Raw genomic sequence first — 20,449 nt, forward strand, 5'->3', positions numbered from 1 at the left:
AAAACAACCCTGCAAGATTTAAATAAAATACAGAATAATAGTTTCAAACTTTTGGTACATAATACAGCTACAGTCCTCATGTGTGTGACAGAATTTCTGTGGTAGCAACCAGAAGTGGAGTAAAAAAGATAAACAGTAAACTATATCTATATAGCTGTTTAATAAATGTTCACAGTCTGAGATTTTACCCCAAATTTGTTTGTTTTGGCGACCTGAAATCCATCTTTGAAAAAAATGAAGGGACCAAAAGCACAAAAAAGACAATTAATTATAAGAGTGCCTCGCTTATGTCCAAAAAACTATTCTCTTCCTTTGTTTCATTTTACTTATTATTCATTTTTTTGTTGCCATATTGTAAAGTTTCCATTATACATTTAGAACTCTATCCCAGTAGGTGGCGATACTACGCATTCGCACTGGTTAGCCAGTCTTCTTTAATTCCAACGAAGAAGAAGAGAAGCACCGTAAAATGACTGTTTACTTTGTTTTACGTCCTCCGACGGTCGGTTGCCGGTGAAACGGGGCAGGGCCTCCGATCATCGTGAAGCTAGTTAGAGTAAGAGAGAAAGAAAAGCAGCTCTTCCACCACAATGAACACACAACAGCTTATTTAAAATAAAACTCTAACGACAACCCCGCTTACGAGCTGCTTCCTCTGCATGCAGTGACCAGCCTTTGTGTCTGTTGTTCCTGGAGGACTGACAGATCCAAACGCTCGGTCGAACTCAACCCTACAGCTAACGCTGCATGAGGATAAAAACAGAGAAAGGGCTGTGGAAATAAACAGACATGGATCCGAACCGGATTATCCAGGCTCTGAAGGGGACCATCGACCCTAATCTGAGGATAGCGGCGGAGAATGAGCTCAATCAGGTGGGTGAGCTTTGTGAGTTTTTGTCTGTTTGTTCAGAGGAGGGGGCTTTATGGACCGCTGTGGTCCAGATTTGATGCCAGTGTTAGTAAAGGGTGGCAGGCCATGTTTTTGTGATTCAGTTTTGCCGGTCTGGATTCAGGTTTAGATCAGACCAGAGATCAGCAGCAGGACTTTTCACTCATCCCCGTGCAGCTGGAGGACAATAAGAGTCAGATTTGAGCCATCAGGAGCTGAACTTTTAATGTCAACACTTAGAGAGCTCTTCTACGGTGGCCTGAAAGTGCAAACCACGGCAAAAAAAAAAAAGGAACACGACAAAACAAGAACCACTAAAACAAGAAAAGATAAAGACAACATAAAAGTCAATACAAAAAGAAAAAAGTAAACACAAACACAAAAGAGAAAACAGATAAGGTAGGTACCTGCTCTGACAGAGATTGATGCTCATTGGATGGACAGATATGACAATTTAACTGGAAGAAGATAATGCATTAATGTCTGGATTGTCCACACAACATAAGCACTCCCATTTTCTTTTCTATGTTTTGTTGTTGTTGGGCCACCATACTCTGCTGCTGCCAGTAAATATTGACTAGTTTTTAAAACAAACTCAAAAGGGACAGTGTAAAACAAACCAATCCCCCTTAATTGATAAATAAAATTGACTCCTGCATTCTTATTTTTGTTTCAGTCCTACAAGATCATCAACTTTGCTCCGACTCTGCTTCAGATCATTGTGTCTGAGCAGGTGGAGTTTCCTGTTCGTCAGGCAGGTAAGATGCTAAAATGAGGTGGTTGGTGGATTGGCTGTTTTCCTCGTGGTCCATTTCATAATTTTGTGTGTGTGTGTGTGTGTATGTCTGTGTGTAGCGGCCATTTACCTGAAGAACATGGTGAGTCAGTACTGGCAGGACAGGGAGCCGTCTCTGGGTGAAGTCGTGTTTCCCTTCAACATCCATGAGAATGACCGGCAGCAGATCAGAGACCACATAGTGGAAAGCATCATCCGTTGTCCAGAGTCCATACGGTACGAAGAGTGAACATGTGTAGATCCCTTCAATATTTAAAATCTGAATGTACTACTTAGAAATTCAAAGGCTTATTAACACTCCCATTAATATGCTTCAGAAACCACAAGACTTTAAGTAAAGTACATAATTGTTTTTAACATCTCTAGTGCCCAGCTGACAATGTGTCTGCGAGCCATCATCAAACACGACTTCCCCGGACGCTGGACCGCCATTGTGGACAAGATCGGCATGTACCTGCAGTCACAGAACAGCGGCAGCTGGTACGGCAGCCTGCTGGCTCTCTACCAGCTGGTCAAAACATACGAGTGAGTAGCCTGCTGGTGTTTTCTCTCTTCTTCCTCAACTTCAGCCATTAAATCACAGCTATCCTTATTCCTGATTGTAAAGTCACAAATTCAGCACTCAGTTACTACTTTTTATTTGCTCCACGTGCATATGTGTTTGTCCTTCAGGTACAGAAAGGCAGATGAGAGGGAACCATTGCTTGCAGCGATGCAGATCTTCCTCCCGAGGATTCAGCAGCTCATCGGCCAGTTGATGGCTGACTCCACCATCTTCTCAGTCCTCATTCAGAAACAGATCCTCAAGATCTTCCATGCCCTTGTGCAGGTGTGTGGGTGTGTTTAAGTGTTTGTTTTTGTTGTGTTTTGATCTACTGAAACTTGCACGATAGTAACAAAATCCATGCACCTCACTGTAACCCAACAACAAATCAAACTTATGAAGAAAAATGTGAAATAGGCTCATGATGTGTTTGTGCTGATCATATTATTTAGTCTGAGAACAGAAAATCAGCCAGAGAGAAGAAAAGATACTCCCTCTGAAAGAGATCATCATGGTTCTATCTGTAACTGTCTGAAAGTGGTCCAAACATCTGTGATGATGATGATGATGATGATGATGATGGTGATGATAGCGTTTATCTCTCGTCTGTCCCTGCAGTATTCGCTGCCACTCCAGCTGATCAACAACACTGTGATGACTCAGTGGATGGAAATTCTCAGAGCTATTATGGACCGAGACGTTCCAGCTGTAAGACACAAACACACACACACTCTCTGTCAGAGTCACAGTGGCTTCTCAAATAGCACTTTGTATTGAAAGCTTATAAGAGGTCTTGTTTCACTCACAGAATTGTTTTTGTACCGTGGAGGTCCTTGCTCTTAAAATCCTAAAAACCCATCTTGCTTCCTATCAGAGACACAAACAAGCCTCAGCTGTTCAGTGTGAATGGAAGTCATGTGATTCAGCACAGCCAACCAACTTAGAGATATGTCATAGCATGAACCCTGGTTCAAAAACTGACTTCAGACTTTTTGTCTGTGTTAGGAAACATTGGAGGTGGATGAAGACGATCGCCCTGAGCTGGCGTGGTGGAAGTGTAAGAAGTGGGCGTTGCGTATCATCACCAGACTATTCGAGCGGTAAGTCCGGAGCTGTTCTCACATCAGGAGGATGCAGATCTGTTATCATCATGATCCTCAGCCAGTCACATGCTTCCTCTTTGTTTTACAGGTATGGAAGTCCTGGGAATGTGACGAAGGAGTACTACGAGTTTGCAGACTTTTTCCTGAAGACTTACGCTGTGGGATTACAGCAGGTGAGCACACTTTTAATATGTCATGTTATCATCACCCGTAATGCTCCAAAAAAAGAGTGATTACAGAGTATGTTTGAATTTCAACAGCTCTCATTTATAATGACTTGAAGCCTTATTATTATGTCATTTCAGCATCTGTTTTTGTTTTTAGTTTCTTATTCTGAGGCAGCTGTGGCTCAGTGGTAGGGTCCCTCCATGTTGCGTATAAGGACCATGTAATGATAACTGTGTGTATCCGTGCAGGTGCTGTTAAAAGTGGTGGACCAGCACCGACAGAAGCAGTACGTCACTCCTCGCGTCCTGCAGCAGTGCCTCAACTACCTGAACCAAGCCCTGTCCCACTCACTCACCTGGAAGCAGATGAAGCCCCACATGCAGGTGGGGCATGCAGGAAAAGGCCAAAGATTTCATTCCAAAATCTGTTTCCATTCATTGTAGCCGGCCTTCTGTCTTTTAGCACCTGGATTTCTCATGTAAGCTTTCATGTCTTCCAGGCCATTTGTCAGGAGGTCATCTTCCCTCTTATGTGCTACAAAGACGAGGACGAGAAGCTCTGGCAGGAAGATCCATACGAGTACATCCACATGAAGTTCAGTAAGTAGTCCAAAAAGAACAGACGCTCAAAAGGAAAACAGGAAAAGGCTTTTGCTTAACTGTTTCAGCTGCATTTTTGCTTTTTATATGACAGCAGAGGAGAGTTTCTTCTGTTTTTGATTCTATGCTGCATTGCCAGTCTCTGTGACTCATTGTGTGTTTGTCTCTCCTGCAGACCTTTACGATGATCACGCCCTACCAGCTACAGCTGCACAGAGCCTCCTGTGTAAAGCTGCACGCAAGAGGAAAGAAGTAAGGACAGACGCCTTGAATAATTCCTGAAGTAAACTTTGCATTTTCAGCACCATTTTCCACCCTGACTTTTTTGTTTTTCTCTGCAGGTTCTTCCTCAGATCATGGAATTCTGCCACCAGACACTCATGGACCCCTCTGCTGACCCCCGCAGGAAGGACGGGGCACTGCACTGTATTGGCGCTTTAGCTGAACTCTTACTAAAGGTAAATGCAAACTGAAAAGCTTTATCCCTGCTCTCATATGTCTAAATCTCTAAGCTGTTCTCTGTGTCTGCTTTTACAGAAGCGTGTGTACAGGGAGCAGATGGAGCTGATGCTGCAAAACTATGTCTTCCCTCTTCTGAACTCTCCTATGGGTTATCTCAGAGCCAGGGTAAGTAAAGATTTTGTCTCTTGAGGGCAGGGGTACAGTAAATCATAAATCATGAGTATGAATAGAGATATACAGACAGCAGCATCAACAGACAATAAAAGGTTGTTAAAGTACTGTCACAGCAAAAGAAATGAAAGATGTGAAGTTGATTAGAATTTATAGATTATAAGGAAAAAGAAACAATGGAAAGTATGGGATCAGGAGAGGACTTCAGGATGAATTAATGGGTTTAGAGCAAAAAATAATATCAACCAAGGAAAATGATGATAAAATAGTTAAAAGTAAAATGTAATCAATACTGTAAAAAAAAAAAAACAGGAAAAAAGGTGAACAATGGATGATTCAGGATGAAGATGACATTTAGTCAATCCCAAGATCATTGAAGAGAAAATAAGGGCAGTTTAACTTCAAAGGTGAGATCATTCAGGGATAGATTTCTGTTTGCAGATGCAAAAGATTGAAAAAAAGGATCTACCTGGAAAATAAAATATTATTAACACTCCCAACTTCATTCAGATGTGTTTGTGATTTGGCTTAGGGCTTTTACTGTTGCCAGCAGATGGCGCCACCTTGCCACAGAAAAAGACACTCAGGGCAAATTGTCTCACACAGACAGCCATGTGGTTCTGATTCCACTTAAATTTTGCCATTTGTGCATTAGCTTTATATTTTTAACCTTATATTAGCTTTATATGCATTTTATGGAAAAAGTCTTTTTGTTATGATTAACTCCTCCTACAGTCCTGGTGGGTCGTCCACACAGTCAGTGTGAGTCAATCCTCAGCACTGCAGGTGTTTTAGATCCCACACTGACACACCTGATGGGAAAGCATCAGCACTGTGGGGGTGAATTCAGAGATAAACCACAGCGGATGTACTGAAATAAACATGTGTTGTTTTATTTATATATATGTACCTCTCTGTGGTGCTTTTTTGACAGTCCTGCTGGGTTCTCCACTGCTTCAGCCCACTGCGGTTCCATGACGAGGTGGTGCTGAGGAACGCTGTGGAGTTGGTGAAACAAGATCTGATCGATGACAAGGAGATGCCTGTGAAGGTGGAGGCTGCTATCGCTCTTCAGACACTGGTTAGCAACCAGGAGCAAGGTTTGTGAAGAGGGAAAAAGAGGAAAATGCTGAAGAAGGTCTCAGGAGATGAAGAAAACAAGCTTAAGAAAAGAATAACACTCTAAAATCATCTCCTGTCTGCTGTTTTTTATGCATAGCCAAGCTGTACATCAGGCCATACATCCGGCCCGTCATGCAGGAGCTCCTTCACGTAGTGAAAGAGACAGAGAACGATGATCTCACCAATGTTATCCAGAAGATGATCTGCGAGTACAACCAAGAGGTGGCTGCCATTGCTGTGGACATGACACAGAACCTGGTGGGTACACAGCACGGATGTGATAAGTTTTCATCCATGACACAGTAAGGTGAATGTGACTCATGTCAAAAAAGACAATTTTGCTAAAATTAAGACATAAAACACTTGCTTAGATTTCAGTTTTGCAGTGGGGTAGGTAAAGTAGGGTCAGTATGATGAAAGTTGATGTCAAAGACTTAATGATAACTTAATGAAAGGTGTGTATTTGTGTGTATGTGTGTGGCAGGCGGAGATTTTCACCAGGGTCCTCCAGAGCGAGGAGTACGAGGAGAATGAGGATAAAACTGTCATGGCCCTGGGCATCCTCAGCACCATCGACACCATCCTCACAGTCATGGAGGACCACAAAGAGGTTGGACACACACACTCAGACACACACACACGCACACACACAGCATCGTCATATTATTTTTGATGCTATTTCTGTTTCATCCTCAGATCACTCAGCAGCTGGAGGGGATCTGCCTGCAGGTTATCGGCCTGGTCCTGCAGAAGCCCATCATAGGTATGGCAGGTGTGTGTGCACGGGCTTCCAGTGTTTATTGCATAAAACACTCTTTTACACACAGTCTTTGATATCCTGCTGCTTTGACATTTAACTCATCTCACTTGTGTAAAAAATGTGCAGAGTGTTGATTATTCATCACAGGTTTGGTTGTTTCATTCATCATTAGCTCTCCCTCTGGACTTTATCTTTAGAAGCAGGTGATTCTGCAGGGTTTTGTTTAATCCCTTTGGCTGGTACATCTGGTCCCCTTTTCTTTTTGAGTGTTTTCACTGAGGTGTGATTCAGGTCTGGCCAAGCAGAGCCCTTTATCTAGGACGAGTGTCGATGAGGTCCTTTAGAAGCTTTTTTTTTTTTTGAACAACAGACGGCAGCTGTTGATGGGGATTATTCTGAATTAGCTATCGTATCAGTATCAGAGAAACTGGATGCTGGTTCACGCTCAGGTGATTGCGGTCTTGGCTTGGTGAGTGTTGGCAGTTTCTCCTGTAGCTTTCATTGCACGGCAAAAACTGAAATCTAAGCAAATATTTATGTCTTATTTTTAGTAGAAATTGTCTTATTGGACTCAATTGAGCCACATTTACATGTTCTAAAAATGTCTTAATTTGAGATATAAAAAAAAACAGAAATGATACTGAAGTTGCTTGCTTGTCATTTTGATTGTGATTTTGATTTTTTAGTAGTTTTGAAAAATTCTGATGACAATTTATTTCTCTCTATAAACAGATATCTGCTTGAAGGGAAGACAACAATCTGTTCTAGATCAAACATTTACACTCTGGGTCTCAAGCTCGAATTACCTGTGGGAGCCACTTCACGTGTTCCACAAAAAAAAAGGAAAAACATCCAATTGTAGAGTCGTTGTAGCTTTTGTAGCTTTTTTTGTGGATGTTTGCTTCCAGACACCTGAGAGTTCTTCTTCTCAGACGACAGAGTCACATTTGCTCTGAGGGAGGTGGCAGGTGAAACCCTCAGTATGACTTGACCTGTTCTTTGATTTGCCTGATTTCTTGCTCTCTGGAGCACATTTAGTTGTTTTAACAGCTCTGTCTTGTTGACTGATCTCTCTGGTTCTTTGTGTACTGCTCCACACGTTAAGTTAAATAACACCTTGTGAACGGCAACTTTCTCTGAGAAGTTCTTTTAGTGATCATCTGGTGATGCCTGAGTGCTCTACTGAACGACTCAGAAGGTCCTTTATTACAGCAGCAGTTTGTTGTATTAATCAGGGATGGGCTAGTACAGATACCAGGTATCGGTACCAGGCTGATACCAGCCTTTTTTCAAGGTATTGGTACTCGTGAAGGCTGCAGATACCAGCAGCAGATACTCAAGGCAAGAAAATCTTACATCAAGCAAGTCCTCCTCACCACTAGTTGCTGCAGTTTAACACCACGGCAAATGTGCACCTGGTCCTGTTCAGACAACATAAATGAACCAGGGAGAGTTAACTGTTAAACTGTTTTATTTTGCACTTTAGTTCACTTTAAACAATAAGTAAACTCTGACAGTTGCTACTTTTATTGTGCACTTTTGATATATTTTTTTTACATTTATCAAAGAAAATTCTAAACTCGGAGAGAGTTGTTTATGTTTTATTTTTATTAAATGGCAGAATGACTGTGCTGTCTTTGATCAAAATTATCTATCATTGTGAATTGAAATTTTATGTATCAAAAGTACCTGTAGTATCAGTACTCAGTATTGGTGAGTACTTGTACTGGTATCGGTCTGCATAAAAAGTGGCATTGAACATCCCTAGTGTTAATGAACACTTATGACTTTGTTGCTTCTGTCTGTTCTCCTGGTGCTCTTGTGCTGCTCATCCTTTTTTTTTCATAAGTAGGTATTGAGGGCAGCTGGTGAATCATTGACTCTTTATTCATCCTTCATGATCATGGCATTTGTTTTTTGTATTGATTAATGGTAAATGTCATGATATGTATCGTGTGTATGAGTAGACTGGGCAAACGCGGGCATATGAGTTTCTCCATGGAGGATTAATAAAGCTATCTTCTTTTATCTTATGAGACAGGTGTGATTCTCCTTAAACTCCACAGAAATAATCATCCTCCCACTTCTCCTGAAACACTCAGTGCCTGACATAAACCTTTCTTTGGGCCTTTTTTCTTCCACGGTCTCAACAGCGGACAGGGCCATGAACGCAGCAGGCCAGATTTAACTAACTGTCATCAAGTGGCGGGGTGTATGAGCTGTGAGTTTGAGACCCCTGTTTAACACTGAGATACAAATCTGCTTGATGCCACATCACTGAGGATAATCTGCACTCACATTTTCTGACTTCCTTGAATGCATCATTAATGACAGATCTCACTTCTTTTCATCAAACAAACTTTGAAAAGTTGTTCTCTTCTCCTCTTGAGGACAGACCTGACAAAGCTCAGCTTTTAACCTGTTTTAATGAGTCGTGATGATGTTTCAGCACATTCAAGGGCCATTAATGACAAGAAAGTCAGTTTCTCTCCCAGGATCATGCGGCTGAAGTAAGCCAGAGTAAAGCTTTGGTGTAACTTACTGTTTACAGTGAAACTGAGACTAACCAGAAACAGAGAATGAGTGCTCTTCTGGGTCTTAGTATAAAACAAGAAAGCTAAGAAGAATCAATTGAGGATGCTAATGTTAGCTCGTACTTAAGATTAGAACTAATGAGGCAGTGAAAGTATCTGTCACTAAGTAAGCAAGTGTGTGTGAGTGTGTGTGTAATCCTGTTAATCGGAGCTCTTTGCCTGCTGCAGCATCGGACGCTCCCTGCTCTGTTAATGAATGGATTAACTGATAACCCCCTGCTGCCTGAATGAAAGGCTGTGTTCATGCAGAGGCAGATAAAGCAGCAGGAGAGGGTCATAATGAACAAAAAGAAAGATAGAGAGGTCAGGCTCATTTTTCTCTGCTGTATCGATACCACAGCTGTGCTCTCTGCTCCTTTACTTTATCACACACGTCCCAGAGGAGGAGAAGGAGGATCTGAACACATCAGTGGAGACCTTAAAATCAGGGTGACGATCCTCCTCAGGGGTGTATAAGCTCCTTTACATCTGCTGCCAGTTTTCTGAAGTGTTTAAGCAGTTTGTTTCCTTATTTTACCTCAATTTTATTAATGTAGCCTCATGAAACTGACAGCAAACTGTATTTATATCCTGGATCCTCTTAAATACAGAAATACTATTCGTAGGCAGGAGTTTTTCTCTCCCTTCTAAGCTTTCTGTTACAGGACTATCTTTCCAGAACCATCTGTGAGGCTGTCAGTTGAGATCTTTCTTAAGAGAACTTAAGGACCTGCTCAGTCCTTTTTCCATTCTTCCCTCTTAAGAGCTGTCCTTTCTGAAAGCATCGTGTTGTCTTTGAGATTCGTCCCCTGGCTCTCCTCTCAGGGGAAGGCATGTCCGCTTCGGCCTCTGGTTTTGAACGATCAGGTTCCACCCCTTCCTCTGAGCCTGTCTCTAAAGTTATCATTTCAGTGACACAGAACTGTCATTTTTTCTATTAAGTGTCAGTCCACTCTCCTGGACTCTCTGCAGGGGGTCCTCCATCATTCTGTATTTCCTCTAAACACCCTGGTGCCTCCCAGAGCATCTGTTATGGACTCTAGTGACACCATCAGTCTGTAAATTGTTTTGATTCATTCCTGTCATCTGCTTCTCCTGCTGCGAGCCCTTTCTTCTCATCTTTAGGGAACCATATGCAAAGTGGCAGCACTTACACTTTAACTTGTTATGAATAAAAAATGGTCTCTAATGTGAGAGTAACTCCAGCATTTTAAAGTCCGGATGATACGCTCCATAGCATATTTTCACTGCACCTCCCATAGTGACCCTCTATCAGACAGATTTTCCTCACAGGGCCTCTTTATCTGATCCAAACCCTGACTGATTACAGATTTTGAAGTTGTGTTGTCATATGGATGCTGATGGCTCCCAGGATTGCATTACAGGGGACTGTTTTGCTCTTTGACTGCTTTCCTTTGGACAGTTGATGCCTGCAGAAATGCAAATGAACAGTATTACTGAGCTGTAAATAAAAATGAGGACACTGTGATTCCATAATACAGGCCTACGTCTTGGGATTTCATTTTTTGTGCTGAAAGCTGAAGTGAACAGACTTCCTTCATACTGGGTACAAAAACCTGATATACTTGATGATTCCTGGTTTTTTATAAAGATCTTATGCCACAGTCTATAGATAGCGCATGCTTTAGCAGCTGGTGAAGTGTCACCTGTCATCTTCATTAACGCTTCTCCTCGTCCTCTGCAGAGTTCTACGAGGAGATCCTGTCCTTGGCGTTCGGTCTCACCTGTCAGACCATCTCCCCGCAGATGTGGCAGCTCCTGGGTGTCCTGTACGAAGTCTTCCAGCATGACTGCTTTGACTACTTCACAGGTTTGCCCCACTTTTACTCTTTGAGTCACCCAGGGGGCGCTCTCTGTGGATTCCTGCAAAATAGAATAGAAAAAATAGAATGTACTTTATTAATCCCCGAAGAAAGTAGTAGTCTGACAACATAAATAATGCAACATTTTGAAGGTGGAGGGCAATTTTTTACATGGAGATGTTTCTTTCTTTACAGCACGTCTGTGAAATATTGGACTATGAGAAATGTTGTCGCAAGAAATGATGCATTGTTTTCCTCAAAAACTGGTCCATTACAAAGTACACCTGACATTAAATTCCCTTTTTTGGATGAAATAGGTGTTATACACTGCCCGGCCAAAAAGGAGTTGCCACCAAAACAAAGGTCACACGCTCTAATATTTTGTCGGAGCACCTTTCGCTTTGATTATGGCACCGGCTTGCTCCCTAGCAAATTGAACCCTTTTTTTTCTGGTTAGCCCCACTGATCGCTGACCGGCAGACTCTACCATCAGAATGGTAGAAAAATTAATGTAACACTGGATGGAAATAAATCTTTTGACCTTGCAGAAGTTTATCGAAACAATGCCACAATGAGTGCATGATGTAATCAAAGCTAAAGGTGCTCCAACAAAACATTAGAGTGTGTTACCTTTTTGTCTGATGGCGACTTTTTTTTGACCCAGCAGTGTATTTAGATAGCACTACAAAATGTCTTTCTATTGGTCATTTAGGTCCCAGATGCTGAAGGTTACTAGGGGAAACTGTGGACACTGTATGTCAGAAGGCAAATTTGTCAAATTTGTCAAAAGTGGAGATAAAAATTTTTAATGGACAGCCACAATATAAAGAATAAAATAGAGGACCCAACATTGACCCTTGTGGTACTCCTTTGGTTGCAGATGGCTACATATGCAACCATTTGCATGTTCTGACAGTGTTTGTGTTTGTGTTTCAGACATGATGCCTCTTTTGCACAACTACGTCACAGTGGACACAGACATGCTGCTGTCCAACCCCAAGCACTTAGAGGTCATCTACAATATGTGCAAAAAGGTCAGACTTGACTGTCTCCATCTACTTCTCCCAGTTTATAAGTGAAGAGCTGTTTCCCATAGTCACTGATTTGACCTTTCACCTGCTGCAGGTGCTGACTGTAGATGCGGGTGAGGATGCAGAGTGTCATGCTGCCAAACTCCTGGAGGTGATCATCCTACAGTGCAGAGGAAGAGGCATTGATCAGGTTTGGATCAGATAATCTGTTAGAATCCTTTAACTGAGCACCCTTCTTTTAACTGAACATGCTTGTGTATTTTCCAACTCGCAGTGCATTCCCCTGTTTGTGGAGGTGGTCCTGGAGCGTCTGATGCGAGGGGTGAAGTCCAGCGAGCTAAGGACCATGTGTCTACAGGTGGCCATTGCCGCTCTGTACTACAACCCAGCTCTGCTCATCCACACGCTGGACAACATGCACTTCCAACACAACCCACAGCCAATCACAGCACACTTCATCAACCAGTGGATGAATGACACAGAGTTCTTCCTGGGGTAAGGAAAGAGGAGGAGAGGAGGGGCTTGTTATTTTTTTCTGAATACATTAATTATGAACACATCTTGCTTCAGTAGATGCATTATATCATGTGTTTTGGTTGAGTTGGCATCAGGAGCAGGCCTGAAGTGTGGGACTTTCATCATTCAGTTTAAAGAGTTTGTTCTAAAATTAGCACGAGACTTGCTTAAATAATAGAGTAATTGCATAAGGATCTCCTGACTGGTTCATGACCCATTGAATGGGGAAACACCAAGGTCAGCTGGTAGCTCCGCCCCCCTCACAGGCCTCCTCAGTGCTGGCCAATCAGAGAGAACAGGGTTTGTGGAGTGGGAAGCCTTAAAGTAACACCAGTTAAAGTGAAGCCATTCGGACAAAGGATGAAATAAAAAAATTACAAAACAACAATGGATCTTTTTGACAGAATAGAGCCTTTTAAAAAGCAGAGCACCCCTCTTTGGCATGTTATTCTACGCCGGCTTTAAGTATACTGTATATAATGGCTACTTGCTTGATGTTGGCTGCTGATGGGTGATTTAAGGATCTATGGCTCCTTCAAAGTTCAGAAATGTCAGTACTGTTTGCTTTTGGCTGATGTTGCAAGAGTTTTGATTTTGTCCCTTTCCTGTTAGCTCACGCGTGTCGTACACTGTGGGATATCATAAATGTCACCGTGAAATGTCACCTAACACTGAGTGGATCTTTGGCAGGCCAGCCCCAGCAGAGCATATGAAGTATGTGCTTGTATTGTAAGATTAGCTTGTAAAGAGCAAGTGCTCGGAGTGTACCTGTTCAATCAGGAAGTTTTCTTAAAAACGTAGCAATCAGGTTTCTTGTAAAAGTAGAAATTGTTGAAGAAGTACGAGTATTTTTCTCAGCCACAATGAGGGAGTAAAGGCCTGGTATTTGTGCGGTCAGCTGAACAAAATGTCCCACCAGTCAGGAGCAGCAGACTGGGCTGTAGTCTTGACCTGCTTCTCATGGATCTTGTTTGCTCATCAGCTCCTAAATGCTGACCTGTGTTCAGCTGCTCATGCAGCGGCTAATTCAGCCTGCAGTTTGGTGCTGAGCAGGCAGAGAACAGTGGATTTTAAAGCTTTGCTGCCGCTGATAAAACAGATGAGAGTGTCGGGACTGAACTCCACAATGAGTGTGCAATCAATGAAATTACTGCAAACACATCCCAGAGTCATTTAATTACTTAAGTCTGACGTCTTGTATGACTTCCTCTTGGTAATGGCAGTTAGCTGATGCATTAGCGGATGGATGAGTCATCGTCCTAATCTGGAGTCCAGCCTCCTCAATCTCTCTCCTGTCGTCTGCTCCTGTTTACTCAGGCCGTTTTATTTTGTGTCTTTACTCAGAGTCACCTCAGCTGTCAGAGTGCGAACAGGAGATAAAGTTGTGTGTTGAAAATACTTCAGGGGAATCTTAAGGGAGAGTCTGGGGTTTAAGGGCTGATCAATAAATCTGATTAGCTCGAGTTTCATTACGTGTGACCTGCAGCTGCTGTTTCCTACCTGAAGCTGTTTCTGCTCGATTGATCTCAGAAAATCAGCTTTTACCCTTTCTGTTTGAGACTTGAATGAGGTTAAACAAAGTTACTTATTCACACTCTAAGGTTCTTGAAACATAACATGATATATACATCATTTTTTGAGCATTTTCTTTTAATTCTGTGGAAATATTTCAGAAAATAACTCAGAAAACTAAATTTTATTCTATGAATTTGACAAATAAAAAACTCTGCAGAAGATGGGAGAATTTTTTTGCAGCATTGCTTCAAAGTCTCTGGACTATTGGCAAAAACATCAAGTTAACTTTGCAGAGCATGAGGTATTACGGGTTTACAGCCAACTTGATCTGTAAAAAAATATATATCCATTCATACAACTAAACAAACATGCAGACAGAGGCAGGAGATAGAAAAGAATAGAAAATAGAACAGAAAATGCTTTATTTATCCCTGAGTGGAAATTCAGGAAGAGTCACAGCAGCAATCAAGAAAACAGAAGAAAGAAAGTGTACAGAAAGTGCAAAAAGGTCCATAAGAAAATAGATGCTGACAGCTTGTCCATCATTCTCCAGTCAGCCAGCCTCCACCTCCACAGTGTCCAGGACTGAGCTTCTTCAGCAGTCTGTTCAGTCTCTGTCTCCTGGATCCTGTCTGCTCACAGCAGGTGAAGTTGTCACTTTTTAGCTCACACCTGAGAATCAGCACGTCTTCCTCATCTCCTCCTCCTCACTTTGTAGGGAAACATCAGGCCTTGCACCAGTTAGCATTGACATGCTACAGGCTGCTAACAGCTGATTTCACATGAAAATAATGCAGCCATTGTTACATGAAGGATCTCCAGACAAACAAAGGGGCAAAAATAGTAAAAATATCACTGAAGACAAAACCAGTTTGGTGTCTATGACCAACAAATGAACCATAGAAAGTAATGATCCACTTGAAATGCAGAAATGATGAAAAGGAGTTGGTTCTTAGGTTGTGTTCAGAGAGCTAAAATTGATGCTTTTGTCATTGCAGTCTGTTGCCTTTGAAGAAAATCTGATTTCATCTGATGTTTTTGATGCTTGTTGATAATCTTTTTGACAGATTCCATGATGCATTTGTTTGGATCGGTAAATAACAAGCTGTTCATTCATTTCTTCATTCCTAAACGTCCGCATTGAGAATTGGGAAAATCAAGTGGGACGTTTACTAAATGAGCCCGGGTTGATTTCAGCCCACTACCCTCCTAACAGACCGGACACTCTGTGATCTCTCTCCAGGCTCCATGACCGTAAGATGTGCATCATCGGCCTGAGCGTGTTGATGGAGCTGCCAAGCCGGCCGGCGGTGCTGGATGGAGTCTCTGCTCAGATCGTCCCCTCCATCCTGCTCCTCTTCCTGGGCCTCAAACACCTCTACGCCTCCCGCCTAGCTAACAAGCCGGACCTGCTGGCCCGTGCAGGAACCCAGGATGAAGACCAGAATGGTGAGAAAAGATCAGAGAAAAGAAGCAGTGAGGACATGGTGTGGGACAGAGGTGGGGGAACTAAAGTGGAATGAGTAAGGACAGAAAAAAGGCAGAGGGGAAAGAAACTGGCTTAGTGACACTAATGAAATGAGATCCTCGGTTCCTCTGCTGCTGGAATCTTGATTCAGTCTTGAGCTGAAATTAGCTGTACCGCTTTTACTTTCTCACTCCTGCTGGCTCTTCCTTGCTTCACTCAAGCGTTAAAGAATTAGATTCCTAAACCTCGTCCTTCGCTTTTGGGGCAGGCTGATAAATTAACTCAGCACCACGGTGACGGCTAAAGGTTTCTCCTGCGGCCTGGTGTTTAAAATGCATTGATTTCACCGCATTAGATGGTTCAGAATGGTGTGTTCTTAATGGAAAAGCTTACATTTTATCCGGTGAATACGTTCAGGTTTGAAATATGCCTTCAGTCATGAAGGAAGGATATTAAAGAGCTGAACAAATATTGAGAAAAAAGAAGACTCCCGCAAGATTCACTCTGAGGGTATGGACCTAAAAACTCATGCATATGCAGAGCTGCAGATCAAAGACCCTAAATGAATAACTGTCAAAGATTCATCATTAAGAACTCAATGGCAGCTGGTTGTCGATAGAAAAAAAAAGTATCTGCAAGAGATTCAACTTTTATTTCCTGAATAACTGATTCTCCTCCTTAAAGAGGCTGTGAGGAGTTGAAAGTGTCCTTAAAAAAAGTTCCCTTATAAATATTTGTCTGATCGTAATCCACACTTGGATCGACTAGGACTGGATAAAACCCAGAGATCTGTGTTTTCCTCGGCTGAAAACGGTTTCTGTGATTAATTTTGTAGTGATGATTGACACGGGAGCCTAACTGTCAGACAGAAAAAGGACAGAAGAGCAGAAGAAAGATAAAGGGGATAGTGATACAGCCTGAGCTAAAGGCTAATTAGCCTTTAGCTCAGGCTGTATCACTCTATAACACAGGAGCTAAACTGTTTGTGATAATGTTCATTCCAACCCACAGTCAGCAGTTATTCTGCAGTGGTCTGTTCAAACTTGAGAGTCTATAAATAAAATGAAGAGTGAGGTTACATTAGCTCTGCTTGGTAGATGACTGGCAGGACATAGCTAACCAGGATTAACACATTACAGACCTGTCTTAGAACAGCGGGCTGCCATAAACGGCTACTAAACTACAAACAAACTGACAGTGTTTTTTTTGTCAGGCTAGCCTACAGATACGTCGGAGCAGGGGCTGCTGACAGCCCTACATATAGCCAATTCGATGTCACATTTCAAACCGTAGCGCTACCTAGCTGTACAGATAAATACCTTACCTCAGCGCGTTGTGTCCAGTAAAACGTTGTCTTGAACAAAGAAACTTTGTTTCGATCCAATCTCCATTTAATTCCAAAACAAACACACACCTCACTAAATGTAATTTATGACAGTGTGCAAAGACTCCTGGCCACAAGGTGGCGAGGGAGTGCAATTAAAACAGATCATCCCCATAGCATCTTTAAAGCAACAAATATTCAGAACTTGTAAAAAAAAAAATACTGGTAAAATAATTTCCTGTAACTTGTTTCTTTAATCATTCTTCATTCAATCTTACATATTGATGCTTGGTTTGCACTTTTGAATTTTTGAGTTGTTCATTGGTTATTTTTAGATCCTTGTTCAGATCTTTTGTATCATTTTTAGGATTTTTTGTTTTTGTCAAACTTAAATGTGCTGCGGTAAACAAATGCTTGTGGGATTAATTAAGTTGCTGATATTCATGCTGTTGCATACAGAGAGGCTGAAGTAAGCAACATGTTACACATCTTTAACCCCCCCCCCTCTTCACAATGATTATTTTCTGTTTGTGTGCAGAGGAGATCCCCAGTGATGAAGATGAGGTGAGCGAAAACCGTAACGTGATGCAGCAGCAGTGCAGCATGCCGGCAGGTCAAGGTGGGGATGACGAAGATGAGGATGACGATGACTACTGGGATGAAGACGGCTTTGAGGGGACACCTCTGGAGGAGTACAGCACGCCGCTGGATTATGACAATGGAGAGGACGAGTACAAGTTCTTCACTGCTGCACTTCTCCGTAAGATGATGAGAAAGGATAAATTCTGTCTGTTGGAACAAACTACCTCCAGACGTTAGCTGTGAATCTCTGTGTTTGACAGGCGTCCAGAACAGTGATGCTGCCTGGTATCAGTGTCTGACAGCTCCGCTCAGCGACGACCAGAAGAAACAGCTGCAGGAGATTTACAGCATCTCACAGCAGAGGAGGAGCACTGCCGCCAAGGGCCAGTGGTGAGAGGACACACACACACACACACACACACACACACACACATACACTGCTAAATGAAGATGGGAGGAAGGATTCTTTAAGATCCTTTCTGTGTTGTTGTGTCTGTTTGAGCTGACCTGGATCGTGTGTTTCCAGAAGCGACGACTGAGCAGCAGAGTCAGACGAGGAGGGATGAAGAAGAGAGGAGCCGGTCTGACCTGACCTGAAAAGGATTTCAGTCCAACCTGAAATTTCTCAGACCAGATCAGACCACATCAGACTCAAAGGATCCCACCAGAAGCAGGTCCTGAGGCGCCATCAAAGCTGGAGGGAAGGAGGAGCTCACATCAGTTTGGACCTGCTTTACTGCAAAGAGTGTGGACTGGAATATTCCTATCACCAGGACAGGACCGCTGGCCTGTGTGTGTGTGTGTGAGAGAGTGTGTGTGTGTGTTTTGACTGCATTATAAATATAAATGTCCCTGACCAGCAGAAATTTGTTAAAGTTCTTGTACAGCGCAGTCCTTTTCTGTGAACCAGTGAGTGTCTGTGTGTGTGTATGGGTGTGTGTGAGGAGCTGTGAGAAACACGTGTGTGTTCCTTCGTACTGTAAGCGCTCGTCTCTGTCTGTCTCTAGTTGATCACTTTTTATCATCTCATGACGGGATGGGCCGACGAGGAGCGAGGAGAATCAGATGTCTGTCGGGGTGCCTTGTTTTCAGACTGTGGGTGGACGAGGAGTCAAGGTCAAAGACTTGTGGTCAAACATGAAAGTGTAAAGTGGGAGGGGGATCACAGGAGAACAGTTTTTTTGTCTTTGTTTCTGGATTTTGTTTTTGTAACGGTTTTCAGAACTAATTTAAGAAAATCATAAAATTTCATGTAACATTTTCATGTTGTTTCAGTTTTTTCCTCTTTCCTTCTTCTCTGAAACTGGCGTCCTTTCCATATTAGCTTAATGACAAAGCTAATGACCAAAAGGTGGAACGTTTTGTACAAGCTCCTGTAGATTTCTTCAACAGGCAGCAGTGAAACAAGCTGTGCAGCTGCATCTTATTCCTTTAGCAAAGGTGCATCTAAACAAAGCTCATCTGCTCAGAGCTCCTCTCACAGTCAAATCATTATTCAGCTCATCCCTGTATTGAAAACCACTCTGCTTATAAATTACAGCTTTTTTCTTGTTGATCAGAGAGTTGCCGCTCTACAGCTGCCTCGATTTGTGTGTTTTTGTAGCTATCACTGCAGTTCACTGTGAAGTCTGCAAACCCCTAAAAAAGCACTAACAACCAATCCAGAACCTGATATTAGAGAAACACAAAAGAACAACAGGAGAAGAAGCAGAAGCCACAACGCTGCACCTGGATAACTGACACCCTGCAATAACCAGGTCTCATGAATCCAAATTCTAAGTCAGGGGTCCAACAGATAGCTCTCAGGTCCTCACTCAGCAAGTTACTCTCTAATCAAAAGGAAAATGTATAAAACTAATAAAAGAATAAAGAAGAAAACACAAAGGGTAACACTTTACTTTAGAGGTCCGCAAATTTCATCGCAGTTAGGTAATAATTAGACAAAGGTTTTCTTATTTCTTTGAAATTACCGCCTTGCTTGCAGTGTCTATCATAATCAGGTATAAGGCCAGCTTCCAACCCCACTCTTGGTGAATATCACATCTGTAGCCTTCAATTGTATCATGTAAAACATTCTAGGCCTAATCATAAAGGTATATCATTTTATGTGATCTCAATTATGCATATCAACAAACTTTGTACTATAGAACTTGGTGAAATTAAATAACAAAGAGCTAACTATCAACTGCTTTTTGTATAAACATCAGCACTGAAGAATGTGGAAAAGCATAACGACCCCTCTTTATACACTACTACTACTACTACTACTACTACTACTACAAGTGTTAACTCCAGGTTACTCTGTCATATCTAACAGTTTTTGTTTCTTTCCTTGCTTCTCTTATGCTTCCCTCACTTTGTCTCCATGCCACAAGTTCTTTCTGCTATGAAGAACAGCCATGTGAGGAAACAATAATGCAAACCATAACAAATCAAGGCTGCAAGTAGACCATCAACTCCTGTTTTCTTCATATCAAATCACTGTTTGTCAGTAGAGTCTGATGGCTTCAGAGATAATTTGGTGTCATTAACAGAAAATTTACTCTGCACCAAACAGCCACTAAGGCTGCCCTGCAGGAAGGACAAAGACTCACTTCAAATGATTTACAAAGGAGTGGAAACCAGGGGTAGCCTGGAGGTATGAAGTTATACATCGAGAGCTTAAACTTAAACTCACCTTGGTACCGTCCTTGAACTCTGCAGCAGAGCTGTGAGACATGAACAGTCCTGACTGAAGCTCAAAGTGGGCACTGGTTTCCCTCCTTCTTTCCTGTGCGTTCACTTCCTTGGCCCTCTGAGTTTGTATTCCCTGTGTGTTTGACTGCAGCTTGTGTAAAGTAATGCTTCATTTTCTCATCCCTGAGTGTGTGAGTGTGTGTGCAGGGCAACAAAGAGCAGACACGCACAGTCAGATGAGGTGGAGGTGGAGAGATGTTGGATTTCAACCACTCTTTTTTCGTGGTTGTGTATCTCATCTGGTGCAGGAAACTCACCCTGCAGCAT

The 20,449-nt window shown here is 42.3% G+C and overlaps 1 protein-coding gene across 2 annotated transcripts; it reads left to right on the top strand.

The window, feature by feature from the left end:
- The first annotated feature begins 422 nt into the window (after positions 1 to 422).
- ipo8 (importin 8) lies at positions 423 to 18,706 on the top strand. Of its 2 annotated transcripts, none has more exons than XM_074698600.1 (25): positions 423 to 873; positions 1,566 to 1,647; positions 1,745 to 1,901; positions 2,052 to 2,210; positions 2,358 to 2,514; positions 2,848 to 2,937; positions 3,235 to 3,329; positions 3,421 to 3,505; positions 3,749 to 3,883; positions 4,000 to 4,099; positions 4,275 to 4,351; positions 4,441 to 4,557; positions 4,637 to 4,726; positions 5,667 to 5,832; positions 5,952 to 6,112; positions 6,339 to 6,464; positions 6,551 to 6,626; positions 10,893 to 11,018; positions 11,947 to 12,044; positions 12,136 to 12,231; positions 12,316 to 12,536; positions 15,316 to 15,521; positions 17,403 to 17,624; positions 17,707 to 17,836; positions 17,973 to 18,706. In XM_074698600.1, coding segments are annotated over exons 1-25 (3,057 nt in total). In that variant the 5' UTR covers positions 423 to 789; the 3' UTR covers positions 17,974 to 18,706. The 2 variants fall into 2 exon arrangements, with proteins under 2 accessions (XP_074554701.1, XP_074554702.1); XM_074698601.1 differs by having other exon boundaries at positions 6,551 to 6,617.
- Positions 18,707 to 20,449: the final 1,743 nt, after the last annotated feature.

The sequence above is a fragment of the Halichoeres trimaculatus genome, unplaced genomic scaffold, assembly GCF_033239565.1.
Source record: "Halichoeres trimaculatus isolate MK-OKI-2021-1 unplaced genomic scaffold, fHalTri1.1 fHalTri1_scaffold_21, whole genome shotgun sequence".
NCBI classification, from domain to species: Eukaryota; Metazoa; Chordata; class Actinopteri; order Labriformes; family Labridae; genus Halichoeres; species Halichoeres trimaculatus.

Excerpts from the sequence above, each read along its gene's own strand:
- ipo8 (XM_074698600.1), top strand. The coding sequence starts at position 790 with ATGGATCCGAACCGGATTATCCAGGCTCTGAAGGGGACCATCGACCCT. Across the intron at positions 3,330-3,420 it reads ATCACCAGACTATTCGAGCG|GTATGGAAGTCCTGGGAATG; the intron begins GTAAGTCCGGAG and ends TTTGTTTTACAG. Across the intron at positions 4,727-5,666 it reads TGGGTTATCTCAGAGCCAGG|TCCTGCTGGGTTCTCCACTG; the intron begins GTAAGTAAAGAT and ends CTTTTTTGACAG.